Here is an 18,425-nt window from a genome sequence, read left to right as displayed (position 1 = left end):
CACCCAGAAGAGGAGCTCTGAACTCCTCCACGTTAAAGAAGAAGTTAGGCGGGGTAAGCTGCAACTTTCTTTTTAACCCGAAATGAGCAAACCTCGGGGCCCCTCTGCACCGGTTCTTGGAGCTCCGCCAGGTGCGGGCACCTGGGGTGGGAAGAGTGGGGGCACCACGGTGGGCCTCTGGGCTCCGAGGCCGCCCCAGGCCCGCCCGCCTACCGGCTCTCAGAGAAAGAACAGGGGGCCGCGCCCGCCCCACGTCCGCTCCGCCCCGGGCCAGCCCCTTCCTCGCAGCGACTCGCCCGCTGTTCCCACCCCCTCGCCCGCGGCGCCCAGTGGGAGGCGGGGGCTGGCCTCGCCAAGCCCAGCGCCGGGCTCTGATTTGCTGCGGGCGTTGGGGATCGACAGCCTCAGCGGCTGCCTTCCAAGAGAGAGGGAGGGAGGAAAAGGGGGAAAAAAGTGCTCGGCGCCGAAGGCGAGGTCCGCACTCTCCGTCCCCGCGGCTGGCGCAGGACCTCACTCGAGCGGAGCGCCCACGGGGAGCGGGTCGCGGGGCGGCGGCGGCGAGGAGGAGGCGAGAAGGAGTTGGAGGAGGAGGAGGAGGCGAGGGCGAGCGAGCCGAGCGGGTCCCGGCCGCCCCGCGGGCCAAAGTCGAGCCCTCCCGCCCGTGGGCGAGCGCGCCAGCCGCCCCTTCCAGAACAGCCGCCGCCACAAAGAAGAACGGGGGGTGCCGAGGTCCCCATGAACTCCTAAAGTGGTGCGGTCCCCGCTGAGAGCGCTGCCCGGGCCGTGACCCGCGCCCCTGTGCGTCCCCGCGCGCCTCCGAGCGCCCCTGTGCGCCCCGGCCCGCGCCCCGCCGGCATGGACGTCCATACCCGCTGGAAAGCGCGCAGCCCGCTCCGCCCCGGCGCCCCGCTGCTGCCCCCGCCGCTGCTGCTGCTGCTGCTGCTGCTGTGGGCGCCGCCTCCGAGCCGCGCAGGTAAGGGCGCCCGGGGCGCGGGGCTGCGGGATGGGGCGCGCGCGGCCCGGACGCCGCTGTCATCCCCAGGCGCCTTCGACCGCAGAACTTTTCTTCCTTGGCCTGTGGAATGCACGGGCCAAGACCACGAATGCCATTTGCTCGGGGCCCCCCCCCGAGATGACGACACGCAGACACAATGCCCGCGGGCGCACCGCCGCCCCCTCCCCAAACGGGCGGGTCGGGTGGGGCTGTCGCGCGAGCCGAGGATGGACCGAGGGCTGGATCACAGGAGGGGCTGTCCACGAGGCGGGCAAACTTTTGTCCCGAAACCTTCCTTCTCTGTCCCACATCACAGGCGCCCAGCTTGGGCCGACACAGCCCTACAGCAGAACTTCCTCGCTCAAAACCGGGCAGGACCGCCCCCTAGAGTCACAGCCCTTCAAATCCCGGGACTCCTGGGGTGGGGGGAATCCCAGAAACCTGGACCCCCAGCACTGAACTTCCCCCAGGCACTCTTGCTCTAGGCTGAGCTGGCTCCCTGCTTTCCCCAGGGACAGCGTTTCCTGCAGTCTTGGTCACCTAAGTGTTCGGGGGCACTGGGGACCCCTGCAGGGTGGTAGACAGCCCTGCTCCTAATCCCACCCCCAAACTTCTTGATCCCTGGAAGGCAGCTTTTCCTGGATTCGCTGCTGAGAGATGGGATGCGTGGAGCAATGCCAGAGATGGGTTTGCAGGCGGGGCTGTGAGTGGCTGGGATGATATGCAGATGTGGGATTCCTTCTGCCAAGGGTCAGCCCTTAGAAGGAGCCCTGCTTCCCGGGGAGGGCGCTGCAAGGCGGGGACTGTCTGCGTCCCTGCCTGGGTTCTCGAGGATTCAGCTCTCCCTGGCGCAGCTTCCTGACAGGGGCATTTTTCTAGGCATCGCTCTTGGTAGTTAGCGGTGGGATGGATTTTCAACAGACTCTCTAACATCAGAACCCTCTGCTCTGGAAGGTCCCCTGAATCCTTATTGACAGGTGGGGAGATGGAGGCTCAGAGCTGTGTGCCGCCAGGTCAGAAGTGGCGGGCAGAGCGATGGGACCGTGGGCTCAGCGAACGGCTGGACCAGCCCGCCGCCTGCCAGCAAGAATGCTTCTCTCTGCTTCACGATTGGAAGACAAGTGGGAAGAATCATTGTCCGTGTTCTGCTTGTCAATTAAAATACTCTTTTCCTTTTTTCCTGGCATGAGCAGTGCTTGTTGGGCTAACTGGATGAACTGCAGTCTGGGTGTGGGGGCTGCCCTGGTGTTCTGGGGGAGGAGCCAGGAGCCTGGCCTGACTCCCAGGACCTGGGATCTCATCCCTGGGCCGCCACCAACTCTCTCCTGACCCTGGGGTTACTGGGCTTGTGTTTCTCCAGGGGTCAGCTGAAGGTGGGGGACAATAGAGGTCCCCAGAAAAGTGGAGAGGAGAAAGAAGGTGTGGTCAGGGACTATGCCATTGCTGGGGAACTGGGCCCTGTCTCAGCGCCTCTGGGGACTTTCCCCAGAAACTCAAGAGGGAGTCCTTCACGGGAACTGTCATCCTAGACAGCTGGGGCAGGGCACTGACTGGGGACCATGCACCGGCCCGGGCATGGGGTTCCATTTCCCTCCCTGCCCATCTCCCCACCTCCACACTGTCTTTTTCCCTCTCTGGTTGCCCTCGCTAATCGAAGTGCGGCTCGTTGGAAGTGGGAGTGAGGACGACCCAGAGCAGCAGGCTTTGGAGTTGGACATTTTGCTTTTGACAAAACAGACTTTTAGAAGCATGTGAAGAGACCGCTTTTCTTCGTGGGTTTCGCCAATGCCTCTCCACCTCCCAGGGTGGGACCTATTTGGAAGTCATCCTCCGAGCATGGCCAGAGGGGGCGACTGTCCACTGGAGATGCAGGCGCGGCGGGGAGCCACCAGCAAGTGGCTGCTGTCTTCTGCATCTTGGGATCTGCCAGATGTTTTCCGAGGGTTTTCTGAACACAGTTCTTCTGCGTGCCTTCTTTTGGCCAAGTGTGTGAGGGAATGAAAAGTAGGATTGCATTTGGGGCTGCTGAACAGTGTAACGGGGAAGGAGAGTATGGGAAATGAAATATGACCCCAATATTTGGAAATTGAGGTCATCTCCTCTACACGCCATTGGCTGACTCCAGTCACGTGATTGCTTTTTGCAATAATTTGTGGGGAGAGTCGGCCAAGTTTTGTGAGACTTGACAGATATCAAATGGTTAAATTTCCTCTGACTCAATCGAGTTGGCTGGAAAGACATCCTTTTCCATCCTCTGCCCCCTCCCTCCCTCTCCCCATAAAAGAGCCGTGAGTGGGAGGAGCTCAGAAGCCCCAAGAATTCCCCAAGCCCTCTCCCTACTCTGCTCCAGATTTGCCAGAGGGGTTGGAGTTTTGGTCGCCACCCAGGGCTGTGCCCACCCAGCAGTGCCGCAGCCCCAGGCAGGGGCGTGTTCCCAGTGCCAGGCTCGCAGCAGCTTCTCCAGTGAGGTTACCCCTGGGCTGCTCCTGCGGGGCTGGCCACAGCCTGCTCTTCACCCCGCCCTGCAGATATTTCTGGACTCCCCACCGCCACGCCTTAGCCGAACACAGCTGGTACTGCCCGTCCCGCCCTGCCTTCTCGCTGCCTGGCCTGTCTGCCTGCCCCTGCCTCCTCCCTGGACCGCCCCATCCCACTTCCCGGGAGACAGACCTTGACGGGTGGAGCAGAGACTGTGCAGAGCAGTGAGCTGCCCTGCTGGAGGGCCAGGATGAGGCCCCGACACTTCCCGAGGGCACCCACTTGGGAGCCTGAGTGAAGCTGCATCTGGAACAGTGCAGGACCTGTCCCTGCTTCATCATGTGAAGTAGCTCTGGGAACAGCCTTAGGAGACAGTTACACATGGGAATGTAAGGGCTGGCACTTGCCTGGCCTGTGGTGAGCGTCAGCTGCACCATCTCACTGCATCCTCACCCGATTCTGAGAAGGGACAGAGCCTAGGAGTCAGGGGGCAGGGATGCCAGGCCAGTGTTTTCCATTCCTGCTCTGGGGCCCTAAGCCAGCATCCACCCTCTGCCTGGCATGGTCACTCTTTGACTTATCAGAGTTCTCTCTTCTCACTTCCCATCGGTTTATCAGCTCTCCCCAGGGAGACGGCCAGGGCCCTGAGCTGTAGTCCCGGCCTGGGGGCCCAGTCCAAACAGGGTCCTGGGAGCAGAGCCATTCCATTTGGCCAAGACAGCGTTTAAGTTCCTTTCTTCCTCTCTCCCCCTCCATCCTTTCTTCTCTCCTTCCTTCCTCCCTTTCTTCCTCCCTCCCTCCCTCCCATCCCCTTCCTTCCTTGCCTCCATCCCTCTATCCCTTCTCTTTTTACTCCAATGCCTTCAAGAGGGATGCAGCAGCCACAGTCTCCACCACTCGCCTCTGGCCACCCAGGCCTCTCCACACATCAGCGTAACCTGCCTGGCCCTTGAAGGCTTTTGCCTTTTTACATGAACTGGGCCTGTCTTGGGGAGACAGAGGCAAATGGGATGGGACCCCTCATTTTCCTCCAGGAGCTCACAGTCTCACATGCAGACTGTTGTGAATTTTACTCAGGGGCCTATGTGGAATGTGCTGGGTCTTGTGTTCGACAATCTGGGAGGGTTCATTGCACTGAGGAGAGCTGGCGAGCTTCCTGGAGGAGGTGATGTGAAACTGGCCTTCCCTCCTCCTCTTCTCCTTCCTTTTACTGTAGAAACGAACCTCCTTTGTGGGGTTCTCTGCCTCTGGCTTTAATCTCGCCCTCTTCCCTCCTTCCTGACAGGACATTCCACACCGTGTCCCAGAGCTCTCCTGGGTGGCTCCCTTGGTTGGAAAGCCCCTCATTCGTGGGTTTGGCAGGTGCCCCCAGCATCTGTTTGCCAGGAGACTGGAAGTGCCCCTAAGGGAAGTGGCAGATCCCAGCAGCTTCCTTAACCCTTTCTCTGCCCCCGTTCCTCCTGTTTCCCTTCAGTGGGCCCTGCTGGCCTGGCACAGCGACTCCAGTCTGCACAGCTCTGCAGACAGCTCCACAGCTGTGGCCTAGGATGTGGGGGCCTCTGGGGGCGATTTTGGGTACCTGTGCTGGGTGACAGGTGGTCCGATGTGGGAGGGGACATTCCTTGGCAATCAGATTACTGAACCCCAGGCCAGCAAGGTTGGTGTGAGGCCGGAGCTGAATTTCTCTGCCTCTGAGGGGCTGTTGGGTGGGCTGGGTGAGGACAAGTCACTGCGCCTCAGCTTCCCCTCCTGAACATGGGGAGAACTGCATTTCTTGCTTTGAGGCATGGTTGTGAAGACCGATTGAGGCCACAGCTGTAAGAAGCTTTGCAGGCTACCTGACCTGTACTCGGCACTGGCTGTGTGAGGGCATTAACATCGTCCCCATCTTCAGTGGTGGTTTTGCAGAAGGAAACAGCAGTGTTCCCACAGCCCTCTTTAGATGCAGGTATCCCAGAAGCACAGGTGAGGGAGGTGTCCCTGTGTGGGGCCTAGCCCTGCTGAGACCCCTGGGGCTCTGCTGTCATCCGCTTAGCCAGTCTCTGCTGCCCCCTTGCCTTCCTTGGCCTCGGTTCTCTGCTTTCCACGGAACGTCATGGGGTCATTGTCCAGGCCGTGGGGTGTGATGCACATGAAAGATTTTAGAAGCCAATTCCAGGGTTTGCACTCACGTGTGCGTTTCTGTGTATGTGTATCAGGCCATGTGCATGTGTGTATAATGTGTATGTCTCCCCGCGATCTGCCTGCACACGTGTTTGTGGGTGTACATGTGTGTTTGAGTGTGCATGCACGCGCATCCTTGCACATGTACATGCGTTCACGTGGGTGTCCCGGGCTGACTCCACGTGCAGGACCTGGTGTGTTTGAGGAGCTCGTGGCAGGGCGATGTTTCTCTCCTTACCGTGACCCGGCCCCAGCTGGACGGGAGAGGAGGAGATGGCTGGACGGGAGAGGAGGTGGAGCCTGCGGGTTGAGCAGGAGGCTGTGGGTTCGCTGCAGGGCAAGCTGGGTCTGGCTGGATCTGACAATTTCATGTCTTTTTAAGCTCCCAGGAGCCATGTTACATTATGGCTCCCGCTTCTCCTCTATTTACATTCTCCCATATAATCGACTAGTCTGCTCTCAGTGCTTTGCCAAGTGTCAGTTTTAAAGTTTCCGGCCTGGCTGGTGGATGTGCCGAGATCCTGCAGGCAGAGCCTACAGCCGCCCTTGTGGTGGTTACTACTGAGTGTCAATTTGATTGGATTGAAGGATACAAAGTATTAATCCTGGGTGTGTCTGTGAGGGTGTTGCCAAAGGAGATTAACACTTGAATCAGTGGGCTGGGGAAGGCAGACCCATCTCTGATCGGGTGGGCACCATCTAATCAGCCACCAGCAAATACAGAGCAGGCAGAAAAACATGAAGAGGCGAGACTGGCCTAGCCTCCCAGCCTATGTCTTTCTCCTGTGCTGGACGCTTCCTGCCCTCGAACATCGGACTCCAAGTTCTTTAGGTTTGGGACCGGCTCTCCTTGTTCCTCAGCTTTCAGACAGCCTATTGTGGTGGGACCTTGTGTACATTAATACTTAATAAACTCCCATATATATATATTTCTATTCCTATTAGTTCTGTCCCTCTGAGGAAACCCTCACTAATACATCCCTGCTCATAGGCAGGACTGCCGCCACCAGGACATGGCGTGGGGACCAGGGTGGCATGCTGGTGAAGGACAGGCAACCAGCAAGATGCCTGGATTCCTACCCTGGTTCCAGTGTCTACCAGCAGTGCATTTTAACCACCCTGTGCCTCAGTTTCCCCATCTGTAAGAAGGGGGTGATGACTGTAACTACAGCAGGGTTTTGGTGATGTCTAATGCATTACTGATATAAAGCGCAGAGTAAGAGCCTGTTACTGCCCTTGCCACCGGGGGCCCCAGTGCAGCAGGAGGCTGTGAGGCGGTTTGGGGCCCTCTACTCACTGGTCTGTGCATGCTCCCTTGCCATCCTGTGTGGGGTCACACTGCTGCTTCCCTCACTGGGTAAGCAAGACAAAAGGTAAGGCAGTAAGCATCAGTGGTCAATTCAGCAGATTGCTCACTGCTTGCTGCCTGTGAGGCTCTGAGCCTGAGCCAGGAAGATGCATCCTTGGGCAGTCGCAGGCCGGGCCAAGTTCAGCACGCAGCATGGTCCTCCCCTGCCTCCTCCAGCCACTTGCTCTTTACAAGGAACTGAGGTCCAGGAGGTGGATGGACCTGCGCACCTCCCAGCTGCAGGCCTCTGTTCTGTCTCTGTGACATGATGGCGTCGAGTTGGCTGATCACTGAAAAGAGGTGTTTCAGGGGTGGGTGAAGTTGGTGAGGGTGGTGTGGGGAGGGCTTTGCCATCTTAGATGTTGTTTTTGTGCTAGCCCAGCCTCAGGCCACTGGAGAGAAGACCGTAGAATGAATGAATGGGTGGCTGGATGCTCAGTGGAGGGGCGCGGGTCACTTTGAGTTGTCCGTGTCAGATAGTCCGAGCCGTCACACCCTCAGCTTCCTATCAGCAGAGGAGTTTTTCTGGAAGAATCTCAAACTAGGTAATAACCCCATATTAGCAGTAAATGTCACCATCCTTTGGTGACTCAGACCTAAGAAATGGAACCACAGCATGACCCACTTTTCTCAAAATTTAATTATGCAGAGCTCCGGAGGCACGGGCTCAGCCTAGTTGCTGAGATGTCTCTGCCCATGAAATGGAAGCTTCCTTTATTTTCTGTTTCCTAGACCCATCTTCTTGTAGGGAAATATGCTCTTCTGTCCTTTTCTTCCTTGCCAGGACCTTGGCAATAGGGTGTCTGGTGGGCCTTTTTTTTTTTTTTTTTTTTTTAATAAATGCCACAAAGTGACATAAAAACAGTGTGGCGATTCCTCAAGGATCTAGAACCAGAAATACCATTTGTCCTGGTGATCCCATGACTGGGTATATGCCCAAAGGATTATAAATCATCCTACTATAAAGACAGATGCACATGTATGTTTATTGTGGCCCTGTTCACAATAGCAAAGACTTGGAACCAACCCAAATGCCCATCAATGATAGACTGGATAAAGACAATGGCACATATACACCATGGAATACTATGCAGCCGTGAAAAAGGATGAGTTCATGTCCTTTGCAGGGACATGGATGAAGCTGGAAACCATCATTCTCAGCAAACTAACACAGGAACAGAAAACCAAACACCGCATGTTCTCACTTATAAGTGGGAGTTGAACGATGAGAACACATGGACACAGGGAGGGGAACATCACACACTGGGGCCTGTCAGGGGCTGGGGGGCTGGGGGAGGGTTAGCATTAGGAGAAATACGTAATGTAGATGACGGGCTGATGGGTGCAGCAAACCACCATGGCATGTGTATACCTATGTAACAAACCTGTACATTCTGCACATGTATCCCAGAACTTAAAGTCTAATAAAAATTTTTTTAAAAAAATGTGTGTATATAGCAGATTTAAGTTGAAAAACTCTGACCCTTGTACTGGGAAACAGTGATCTTCCAATGAGAACACGTGAGCGTTGTAACCTAGTGAAGCAACCGTCTTCTGTTCTTCTGGTGGGTGGCCTGGGGGACCAGCACTCTTTCCCGTGTGTGGGTACAGAGGGAACAGGTGAGGTCTGTATGTGAAGACATTGGGTGTGTCAGCAGGTTTGTTTGGCGGTATTTATGGACCCTCAACATGAGTCGGACCTGTGTGGGGGGCACAGGTGAGCGATAGGTGAGCCATCTGTGCCCTACTGGGTCTTCCGCTGCGGTGGGGGAGTCAGCCATCTGAACAGGTGGTTTTACCGAGTGAGGTGCAGTAGAAGTGGGAGTAGCGTGTGGCCACGGCCAGTCTAGGAAGGCACCTGCCAGCCCCATGGGGCGGTGGCCAATCAGAGACCAGCCTGCTTCTCCAGGGCCAGCCCTTTGGGGTGCACGCATCTGAAGGCAGGCTCCCATTGGTGAATGCAGAGGGCATGTTCCCATGCCTGTTCTTCCTCTGGATCCTGTTCATATTTTCATATTCACACTGGACCCTGCTCTGAGTGTGCTCCCATCAGCACCTGTGATCCTCAGACCCCCCCTTTGTGCTAGGTGGGATCGGCCCATTCTGCAGACGTGCCAGTCTAGCTCTTCAAGTCCAGCTGGCACAAGGGGATGACAACCTCCCTCCACGTCCCAGTGGTCTCATGGCCTGCATTTTGGTTCAGGTCCGTACAGTCATATGCATGGTTGCAAGCAGCCTCTGTCCATCCTCAAGGCCAGGTGAGGGCGGCGTGGCTCTGCTCCGTCCTGCTTGTTTGCTGGTGCTTCAGAAGGGGAGCCATGGCCCCAGGCAACAGTGCTTACATGGAGCCTCTGCCTTGGTTTCTCCTTCTTCCTTTCAGATGCATAAAAATGCATATCAAGCATGGGCACCATCTGGTGGCCTCTTTTTTTTTTAATAAATGCCACAAAATGACATAAAAACAGTGTGGCGGTTCCTCAGGGATCTAGAACCAGAAATACCATTTGACCCAGTAATCCCATTACTGGGCACCACCTCTACAACAATTTCAAAAACAATTAGCCAGGTGTGGTGGTGTGTGCTTGCGGTCCCAGCTGCTTGAGAGGCTGAGGTGGGAGGATCACTTCAGCCAGGGAGGCTGAGGCTGCGGTGAGCTGTGTTTGTGCCACTGCACTGTAGCCTGGGTGACAGAGTGAGACCCTGTCTTAAAAAAATAAAAATAAAAATAAAAATATACACCAGAGAGCACGGTGGTCTCAGCTTTTCCAGCTGTGGTTTCTTCTTTCTTCTGGAGGACAGAGGCCCAGCGTCTGCATCCTTGGCACACACTTAGGTCAATCACTGGGGTTTGTTGTGGGGGGTGACAGGCAAGCCTGGGTGTGGGGAGAGCCGGCTCGATGCCTGTGGGCTCTGCACAGTGGTGGGTGCAGGTGGGATGGCAGGTGCGGGACAGAGGGGCCCCTGGGGGGACTTTTCTCAGGTCCTCTGCCTTCCCAGCACTGTGTCCATCAGGGAGGTTCCCAGGATCTGTCTTTGCTGCTGATTTTCTTCCCTCAATTTTCTGTTTTGTTTTCTTTCTTTGGGGATGATCTGAAATCCTCTTCCCGTGCTATTTCTCTGCTCTTCCCCTGGGGAAAGGAGAGTGAGGAGAAAGTGTCCCGTGTCCATGTTCCTGTGGATGTTTCCCTTCCTTCTTCCTACGGAGGGGTGGTGACTCCCAGAGGCTCTAAGGAAAGAAGGAGAAAGTGACACTGCCTCTTCTCAGACCCTTTGGCTGCAGAGTGTTCACATGGTCGGCGGGGGGCGAAGGGTGTTCTTGAGGGAAGAGGAGGGAATTAGATTTCTGACTGCAATTGTAATAGCTTTCTAAGTAATTATTATTCATGTTATTTAGGGTAGTGATCTCGATAATGGTTGTCTAGGTCAAAAAGTACTGCTTGAGCAGTGGAGATATCTCATCTGAAGGTTGAGAACACACAGAGAGTGTCCTTGGGCCGGTGTGGCGGTGACAGTGAGCTGGTGACAACAGGCAGAGCCAGGGTAACACGGCTCTGCTGGGTGGGGCAAGGAGATGCCCCAGGTGGAGCCATCAGGAGAGGGAGGGGGGTGGGAGGGAAGGTGAGCGACTGTCCTGCCAGGGATGCCAGTGTCATCCTCCTGCCAGTGTCATCCTGCTGCCCCTGAAACAGGTGGACATCATGGCTTCTCAGACTAGGCCATTTAGGGACATGTGGCAATGTCTGGAGATGTTTTCTGATTGTCACATCTGGGGTGGGGGCAGGGCTATTGGCCTGTAGTTGGGGGAGTCCGAGGATGCTGCTCTGTACCCCACAGTGCACGGGACAGCCCCCACCAAAAAGACTGACCCAGTCCGGAGGCTGCAGGAATCTGTGGGATAGAGGAAGCAAAGGTGAGATTCCATAGCCCTGCCCTGTGGCTTTCTCATGGCTCATTGTCAGACAGCAGGGAGGGCCTCTTCTTAGGCTGGGTCCGGGGTTTCTCCTTATGGTGTAGACCAGTGGTTCCCAAACTTCACCAGGCCCTGAAATCCCCCTGAGGCTTCTCTTAAGGCATAGATTGTTTCTGACTCAGGAAGCCTGGGGTGGGTCCAGGAAACTGCATTTCTAGCGAGGTAAGTTCCCAGACCACGCTGATGCCAGGGCGTCCGTGGTGCCACACTTTGCAAACCACGAGTCATTCTGCATCCTCGAGCCCAGGGTCTTGGATTTCAGTATTAATGGTCGTCGTGGGGTGGGGAAGGCACCTGCCAGGGGAGAAGCGTTGGAGAGAAGAGAGGAGGGTGTAGCTGTTCCTCCACCCCTCTCAGGAACCTCCCACTTTCTTTTTGGTGGTCCCCGCTTCACAAATGACCCATGGTGCTGTTCCCCTGCACACCTGGCGGGGGCACTCACTCATCTCCAAAGCGAAGATGCCACTATCCTGCAGGTCTTAGGGAGCAGGGAGACCCTGGGGCTGGGGGTGAACTTCCAGGGAAGGGGTTTCCTGTGGATTTGGCCTTGAGATTCTGCTGTTGTTGATGTTCTTATTATGGGAAGGTTCAGACACAGCACAGCAAAGGTCATGTTCTGCCTGGGGCCACAAGGACCAGCCCACAGCCAGCCCCGTTCCAGCCGGAGGCCGGCCCACGCCCCCGCACCCCGTGATTTGAAGCCAGTCCCTGACGTCAGCTCCATTCTTTGGTAACCATTTCAGTCTCCGAAAGAGGAGGACCCCACTCCACATTCACCTCAGCTTGCTGGCCGCGTGCTGTCTGTGTGTCTCCCAGGGGCTCCCCCCGCACCCAGACCTCCCCTCCATCCATACTGTGCTCGGTCCACAGGGCCAGGCTCTGCAGAGCCAGGGGTCTGTAGGACTGCAAGTTTATAGGGCTGGGGATCTGTAGGGCTGGGGTTCTGTAGGGATGATGGTCTGCAGGGCTGGGGGTCTTTCAGGCAGGGGGCTATAGGGCTAGGGACTCTGCAGGGGACTCTGCTAGAGGGTCTGCAGGTCAGGGGTCTCTCAGGCCAACGATCTGTAGGGCTGGCATCTGTAGGGCTGGGGATGTGTAGGGCTGGGTGTGTGTAGGGCGGTGTGTGTGTAGGGCTGGGGGTGTGTAGGGCTGGGGGTGTGTAGGGCTGGGGGTGTGTAGGGCTAGGGGTGTGTAGGGCTGGAGGTGTGTAGGACTGGGGGTGTGTAGGGCTGGAGGTGTGTAGGACTGGGGGTGTGTAGGGCTGGTGTGTGTAGGACTTGGCGTGTATAGGGCTGGAGGTGTTTAGACTGTGGTGTGTAGGGCCGGGCGTCTGTAGTGCTGGTTTATTTGAAGGCTGTGGGTGAGGACCCAGAGGGCGCCATGGGTGCTGTGCCCACCAGGCTGTGCTATGGCACCTGCAGCAGGGCTTCCCTGCCCAGTCCTCCTTGAATGCCCTGGCACGGCGGGGCTGGTACCAAGACAGCAGCTGCATTGCCATTTTGCCGAGGGTTTGAGTTCTCTGGGTAACCCTGGCCTGGAGTTGCCTGGTGTTTTCTGGGATTAACTGGAATCAAAGGAGGATGTCAGGTCCAGCTTCCTGCAGGGTAGGGCTTTTGGGGGCTCATCACCGGAGGCCAGAGGTTGCCGGGGTGTGGAGCCTGGGACCCCCACAGTGGACAGGTGCAGGAGCCCCGGGGTCCCACCTTGCAGACTCAGATTTTTGAGGGTCTTTGGTGGAGCCTGGGGCCTGCGGCTTCTTGTCCTGCCCCCCAAATGCAGTGGCAGTGACCAGTTGAGGGCACTTTGAGAAACTCTGAGCAGGGGAGGGTGGGGGCCTGTGCCTCCCTCCAGCCCTCTGTCCTTCTACAGGGCCTACCCCATCACCAGCTCACAGTCACCTCTTGGACTTTTGCAAAGGGAACTCAGGGGATGAGGAGGAGAACAGTGATTCTCAGGGACACTGGGAGCTTTGGAAGCTGGGAGAGCAGATTTGAACTCCTGGCTGTGGGACCTCCAACATGTTATTTAACCTCTCTGATCCCGAGGCAGCTTGTCTGCATATCAGAGGCGATAGCACCACCTACCTGGACCGGCTGCTGTGAGGATCTAAGGAAGCGATATTGGTGTGGATGCAAAGCCCTAAGTGTGCCCGGTGTGCAGGACATCGCCCCGTGCAGTGCAAGCAGCAGGTACAATCGTGGTATTGATAACAATGCTTGCTTCCTTTATTGGGATGGTCGCAGATGGTATCATATAATTCTTATTAGAGATGGCTGTTATTTTACGTGGCTGTTAATACGGAGGTTGGGAGGCAGTAATTGTAGCTTTTATAAAGTGTGAAAGAAGGACTAAAACTGCTGTTCGCAGGTTCAGGCCCAGCCAGGGACCTCAGAGGATGCTAAATGGTGGGCACAAAGGGGCCAGAGGGTCCAGTCTGCAGGGCAGGGGATGTGCTTATAGACAATATGGGGAGCGGGTCGGGGGTGTACTTTATAGATAATATGGGGGCGGGATGGGGGTACAGTTTATAGATAATATGGGGGGCGGGGGTGCAGTTTATAGATGATATGGGGGTTGGGGTGTGGTTTATAGATAATATAGGGGCTCGGTGGGGATGCAATTTATAGATAATATGGAGGGCGGGTCGGGGGTGTACTTTATAGACAATATGGGGGGCGGGGCAGGGGGTGCAGTTTATAGATAACATGAGGGCAGGGTGGGAGTGTAGTTTATAGATAATATGGGGGCTCAGTGGGGATGCAATTTATAGATAATATGGGGGCGGGGCAGGGGGTACAGTTTATAGATAATATGGGGGCGGGGCAGGGGGTACAGTTTATAGATAATATGGGGGGCGGGGTGGGGGTGTAGTTTATAGATAATATGGCGGCGGGGTGGGGGTGTAGTTTATAGATAATATGGGGGCGGGGTGGGGGTGTAGTTTATAGATAATATGGGGGGTGAGGAGGGGATACAGTTTATAGATAATATGGGGGGTAAGGGCTGTGGAACCTCCCTCTGTATTCAGTTCCTAGGAGCTTCTCCAGATGAGTTTCCTTTGCCCAGGGGTGCCAGGCCTGACGGGGAAGGGCAGGGGATGGGACAGGACATGCCTGGACTCTTAGAGAGGACCCTGATGTCTTCTGGGGAGGGTACACAGAGTCAGTGGCCTGGCTTATGACCCTGGGGCTGTTTTGCAGATGAATAAGCTCAGACTTAGAGGGTATGGGTTTCTGGTGTCACAGGCTGGTGAGAAGTGGGGAGACCAGGCCTGGGAGTCCTGGCCTGTTGGGTAGGCTTCATTGGTGAGGGATGGGCCGGGCACGGAGATGCTGCCTGCTGTGGTGGACTGCATCCGGAGTCCTGTTGCTGAGGAAAGCAACCCTGCCCGTCTCTTGCCACCGTCAGGGGATGGTGTTCAAAACTGGGTCTTTTCTCAGCCTTGGTGGGCTGGAGTGGGTCCCAGGCTTTCTAATGCAGGGGCTTTCTGCCCAGGGGAGGCTCTGAGGACCAATGTTCACCCTACACCATGGTGGTGGGCAGCTCACCCCTCTGCGGGCAGGCGGCACCCACACTGGGAGGTTCTGGACCCCGGCCTCCGCAGCCCATAGGTTTCATCATGACCCTGAAAATCTGCTTGCTCACCAGGGATAAAGGAAAGCAGCTCCGAAGTGCAGACATCCGCTTCCTCTTTCTTTCCTTTTCTGGCTGCCTGGGTCTCCAGTTCTGCTGGGACAGCCCTGGGAGGGACAGCCCAAGCCGGGCCTGCATGTCCCCCTGCCCCTGCACATCACCCCGCCCCTGCTGAGCCTGTCCTTGCACGCCCTGGGCCCCTCCATGTGCACACGCTCCTGCCTCCCCTTCCTGCAGCCAGGGCCTGGCCGATTACACACAGCTGCCTGGCCCTCGAGCAGGATTTGCAGGCTCTGGGGAGGGGCTATAGTCTGAGGGCAGTGTGGGCCTAAAGGCATATCGGGGGTCTTAATGGAAGCCGATGCCCCTCTTGTACCCTGCCTGGCTTCTGTCCCCTGGAGGGTGGGGGTGCAGGCACCCTGTGGTTGTGTGGAGAGCAGCTGGGAGGGTCAGTCTCCAGGCCTGGAGGGGAGGGGCTGCCGGGCTCCAGGTGGGCTCTGGAGTCCTGGCCCTCTTGAAGGTCTCTCTGGAGCCTGGTAACTGAAATGTCAGTTAAGGTAGAAATTCACATGAGACATACGAGGGAGGGGTTTGCTTGAGACTTTTCTCTGCAGGTGAAGAATAGGGTTCTTTGGGACTTTTCTTCTTCTGACCTGACCCTAAATGCCTTTACACTGTGTTTTATCCCGATGACCTCTGTCTGAGGCAGGAGATATCATCCCATTTTACAGGTGAGAAGCAGGCTCAGAGGCCCTGCAGCTAGGAAGTGGCAGAGTTAGGCCTTTAAAATAGCCTTTGAGGCCGGGCACAGTGGCTCAGGCCTGTAATCCCAGCACTTTGGAAGGCCGAGATGGGTGGATCACAAGGTCAGGAATTTGAGACTGGCCAATATGGTGAAACCCCGTCTCTACTAAAAATACAAAAAAAATTAGTCAGTCGTGATGGTGCATGCCTGTGATCCCGGCTACTTGGGAGACTGAGGCAGGAGAATTGCTTGAACCTGGGAGGCAGAGGTTGCAGTGAGCCGAGATGGCGCCATTGCACTCCCAGCCTGGGCAACAGAGACTCCATCTCAAAAAAATAAAAAATTTAAAAAAAGCCTTTGAACTGTGGACATTTGATTCTGTCCAGCTGCTTGGGAACATGCCTGATATGAGTCCAGGTCTTCCGAGAGTGCCGAGTGCCGAGTAGCCAAGTAAAGTGGGATTTTTGGCCCCATCCGAGGGATGGTTGCAGTTTTTTTCTTTGGGGACTTCATCCCTGCAGTAGGCACTGAGAGAGAGGAGCAGGAGGAACCTGAAGCCCGGTGATCCCTGTGAACAACCCTCTGTCCTCCCTGCCCTCCTGTATCACCGTGGCCTGGGTGGTGGGTCTCAGGAGGGAGCAGGGCCTTTTGGATCCTGTCACTCAGCAGCCTCTTCCAAAGCCCACCGAGCCGTGGGCTCTACAGGCACCCCGAGTACCGTCCTAGATGAGATCTGCAGCTTAGATCTGGAGCCTGTGCCCAGCTGTGCGTGCACTGTTTGCTTAAGGGGGTGGGCCGTTCTGGTCTGAGTCATTTTTTCCATCTTAGCAGGAAGGAAAGAGTGATAGGGGAGGATTATTGCCAGGTAGGTGCTGCCTGTTTAGTATCAGCGGACACGCGGCCAAGGAGAAGTGGGGCCCAGCAAGCCAGATGCTATAGCAGATAAGCTGCAGGCAGGCCAGGGGCAGAAATGGACCAGATGTTTCAGGAGCTGAGCTGGGATAACATCACAGAACTCCTCCTGGGTCAGGGACCTGGGCCACGATCCACATCTTTAAACCATCAGCATTTCAGAAAAGAAAAATGCAAACTCTGAGAGAAGCAGTGCCCCAGGCCTGATTTCCAAGTCTACCCTTTATTCTATTAGCAGAACGATGTGTTCTATGTGCCATAAGAGTCCTCAGGTTTGCCAAGGACCAGGCTTGAAAGAGTTTTACTCTTGGTTTTCCCTTAAAATGGACCATGAGTCCTAAAGAATTGTCAAAGCCCTCTGCAGATTTGCTACCTGAGTAACCCACCTACCCCCTACTGTATGCCCCAGACCGATTTTATTAGGAAAAGTTAGGAAGTTTCAATTTATTAGAAACCAGTGGAATAGAGATGATGCTTCATATGTGGTCTTAGGCATTTCTAGTTTCTGGTCACCTCAGTAGCCAGAATTCACTAAACAGTGGTAACCCAAAGCCCTAGTTCATGCTCATGACATCAAAGCCTCAAACTTCAGTGTCTAGCTAGAGACCAATGGTGGGAGTGGTGCCCCTGGAGGCCAAGGAGGGTATTGCATCCCAGCTCTACTAGACATTGTGAAAATCTAGACTTGGCCTGGGTTGTGCTAGAGTATTCATGGTGTGACCTCAAAACCATTACCTTTCTTCTGTGCCTCAGTTTCTTCATGTGTAAAATGGAGCTGATGATGTCTCTCTACCTCATAGGTTTGTGGTGAGCATCTAAGGAGGCACAGTTGAGATCTCCATAGAAACAGGCAAGGTCTCTTTGAGTTCCTCCTGCATCTCACAGTGCCTACCACTGTGAGGTGCTCAGTGAATGGTTATTGGGTTGAATTGTAAGTGCTTTGTAAACTCAGAGGGTGCTGACCGGCCCAGAGAATCGCTATGTTTTGAACTAGCTCTCTGAAGTGGGGTGGAGAGCAGATATTAGAAGCTGTGAACCACACGCCTGGGCTCTTTTGGGGGAGGATGGAAGGTACCGGAAGAGTAATCTCAGCTTACCACACCCACCACTGGCTGGCAGAGGTGGGGTATGCTGGGCCTGCTGACCCCAAAGAGGCTGGGTGGGAGAGGAAACTGAGAGTTGCCTAGGGTGGCCTGGGGAGTTTGGTTGGGGAAGTGTCGGGGACACTTTTCCCAGTGCTCCGTCTGGGGAAGCTGCCTATCAGTTTTGCTTGGACTGGGATCTTTGGGATCAGGGATTCACTAATTATCCCACATCTGACATTAATCTGGGCTCAGCCATGTGTCGCTGAGCTTCACACAGCTGTTTGCACCACCCTGGATCTTTCAAGGGGTTCCCAAGCAGATGACCAGTTTGCAGCAGGGTGTGTGCATGATGTGCAGGAACCTCCAGTCCTGTGGGCAGATGGTGACAGATGGGCTGATGGCTCCCAGCACCGACTGCTTTCTGTCGGTGACTTTCACTCCACCCAACAGTCCTGCAAGGTCAGTACAGTTCTCCTGACTCTGTGAGGACATGTCCAGGTGACTTGGCCAACAGGGAGCAGAGCTGACTTGGTGGCTCTCTTAGACGCCAGTGTCCCCTCCGCACCACACCCATAACCGCCTTCCCATGCAACCCTGCCCAGCCCACCACATCTTCCTGACAGTTTTCCCAGATGTCACCCAGCACCTTCTTAGCTGTAATCTCCCCAGGCCCTTTCAACCTAAATGTCTTTAATTCTGGGATCAATCATCTCACCCTATAAATAACTCCCAGGAGCTCTTCCAGCTGTGCTCCGGAATTCCTTAAGCAGTGCCAACCTCGCTGTTCCTCAGACCGCTTCTCCCTTTCCAGCCCTTCCCTCCAGCGGCTTCTGTTCTCTAGGATGCTAAGGCGGGTCCCAGGATGGCATTCACCTGGACACACACACCAGTGCTGCGAGTGCTCCATGCTGAAAGCCGCCTTCTCTGGGGCAGTTACTCACGCAGAGGCGGGAACCTGACTCTGTGCCTATCTGTTGGCTTCCGTAATCCATCCCTCCCTGTGCTGAGTTTAAGCCCAAATGAAATCACTGGGCTCCAAGTATGTGCCTTTCTCCATAAAATGTGACCCTGGTCAATATCTTGGCAAAAAAAAAAAA

General features: G+C 55.7%; 1 protein-coding gene across 2 annotated transcripts in view; it reads left to right on the top strand.

Annotated features, from left to right (window-relative positions):
* Window positions 1–441: 441 nt before the first annotated feature.
* The window catches only part of COL5A1 (collagen type V alpha 1 chain), a 209,079-nt gene continuing 191,095 nt past the window's right edge, over window positions 442–18,425 (top strand). For both annotated transcript variants that reach the window (XM_010372767.2, XM_010372766.2), the window contains exon 1: window positions 442–973. In XM_010372767.2, the coding sequence (XP_010371069.1) occupies window positions 856–973 (118 nt within the window). In that variant the 5' untranslated portion in view covers window positions 442–855. The remainder of the gene's footprint in view (window positions 974–18,425) is intronic.

This window comes from Rhinopithecus roxellana, chromosome 16 (assembly GCF_007565055.1).
Source record: "Rhinopithecus roxellana isolate Shanxi Qingling chromosome 16, ASM756505v1, whole genome shotgun sequence".
NCBI classification, from domain to species: Eukaryota; Metazoa; Chordata; class Mammalia; order Primates; family Cercopithecidae; genus Rhinopithecus; species Rhinopithecus roxellana.
The sequence above is the reverse complement of the archived record's forward strand: the minus strand, read 5'-3'. Positions and strand labels throughout refer to the sequence as shown.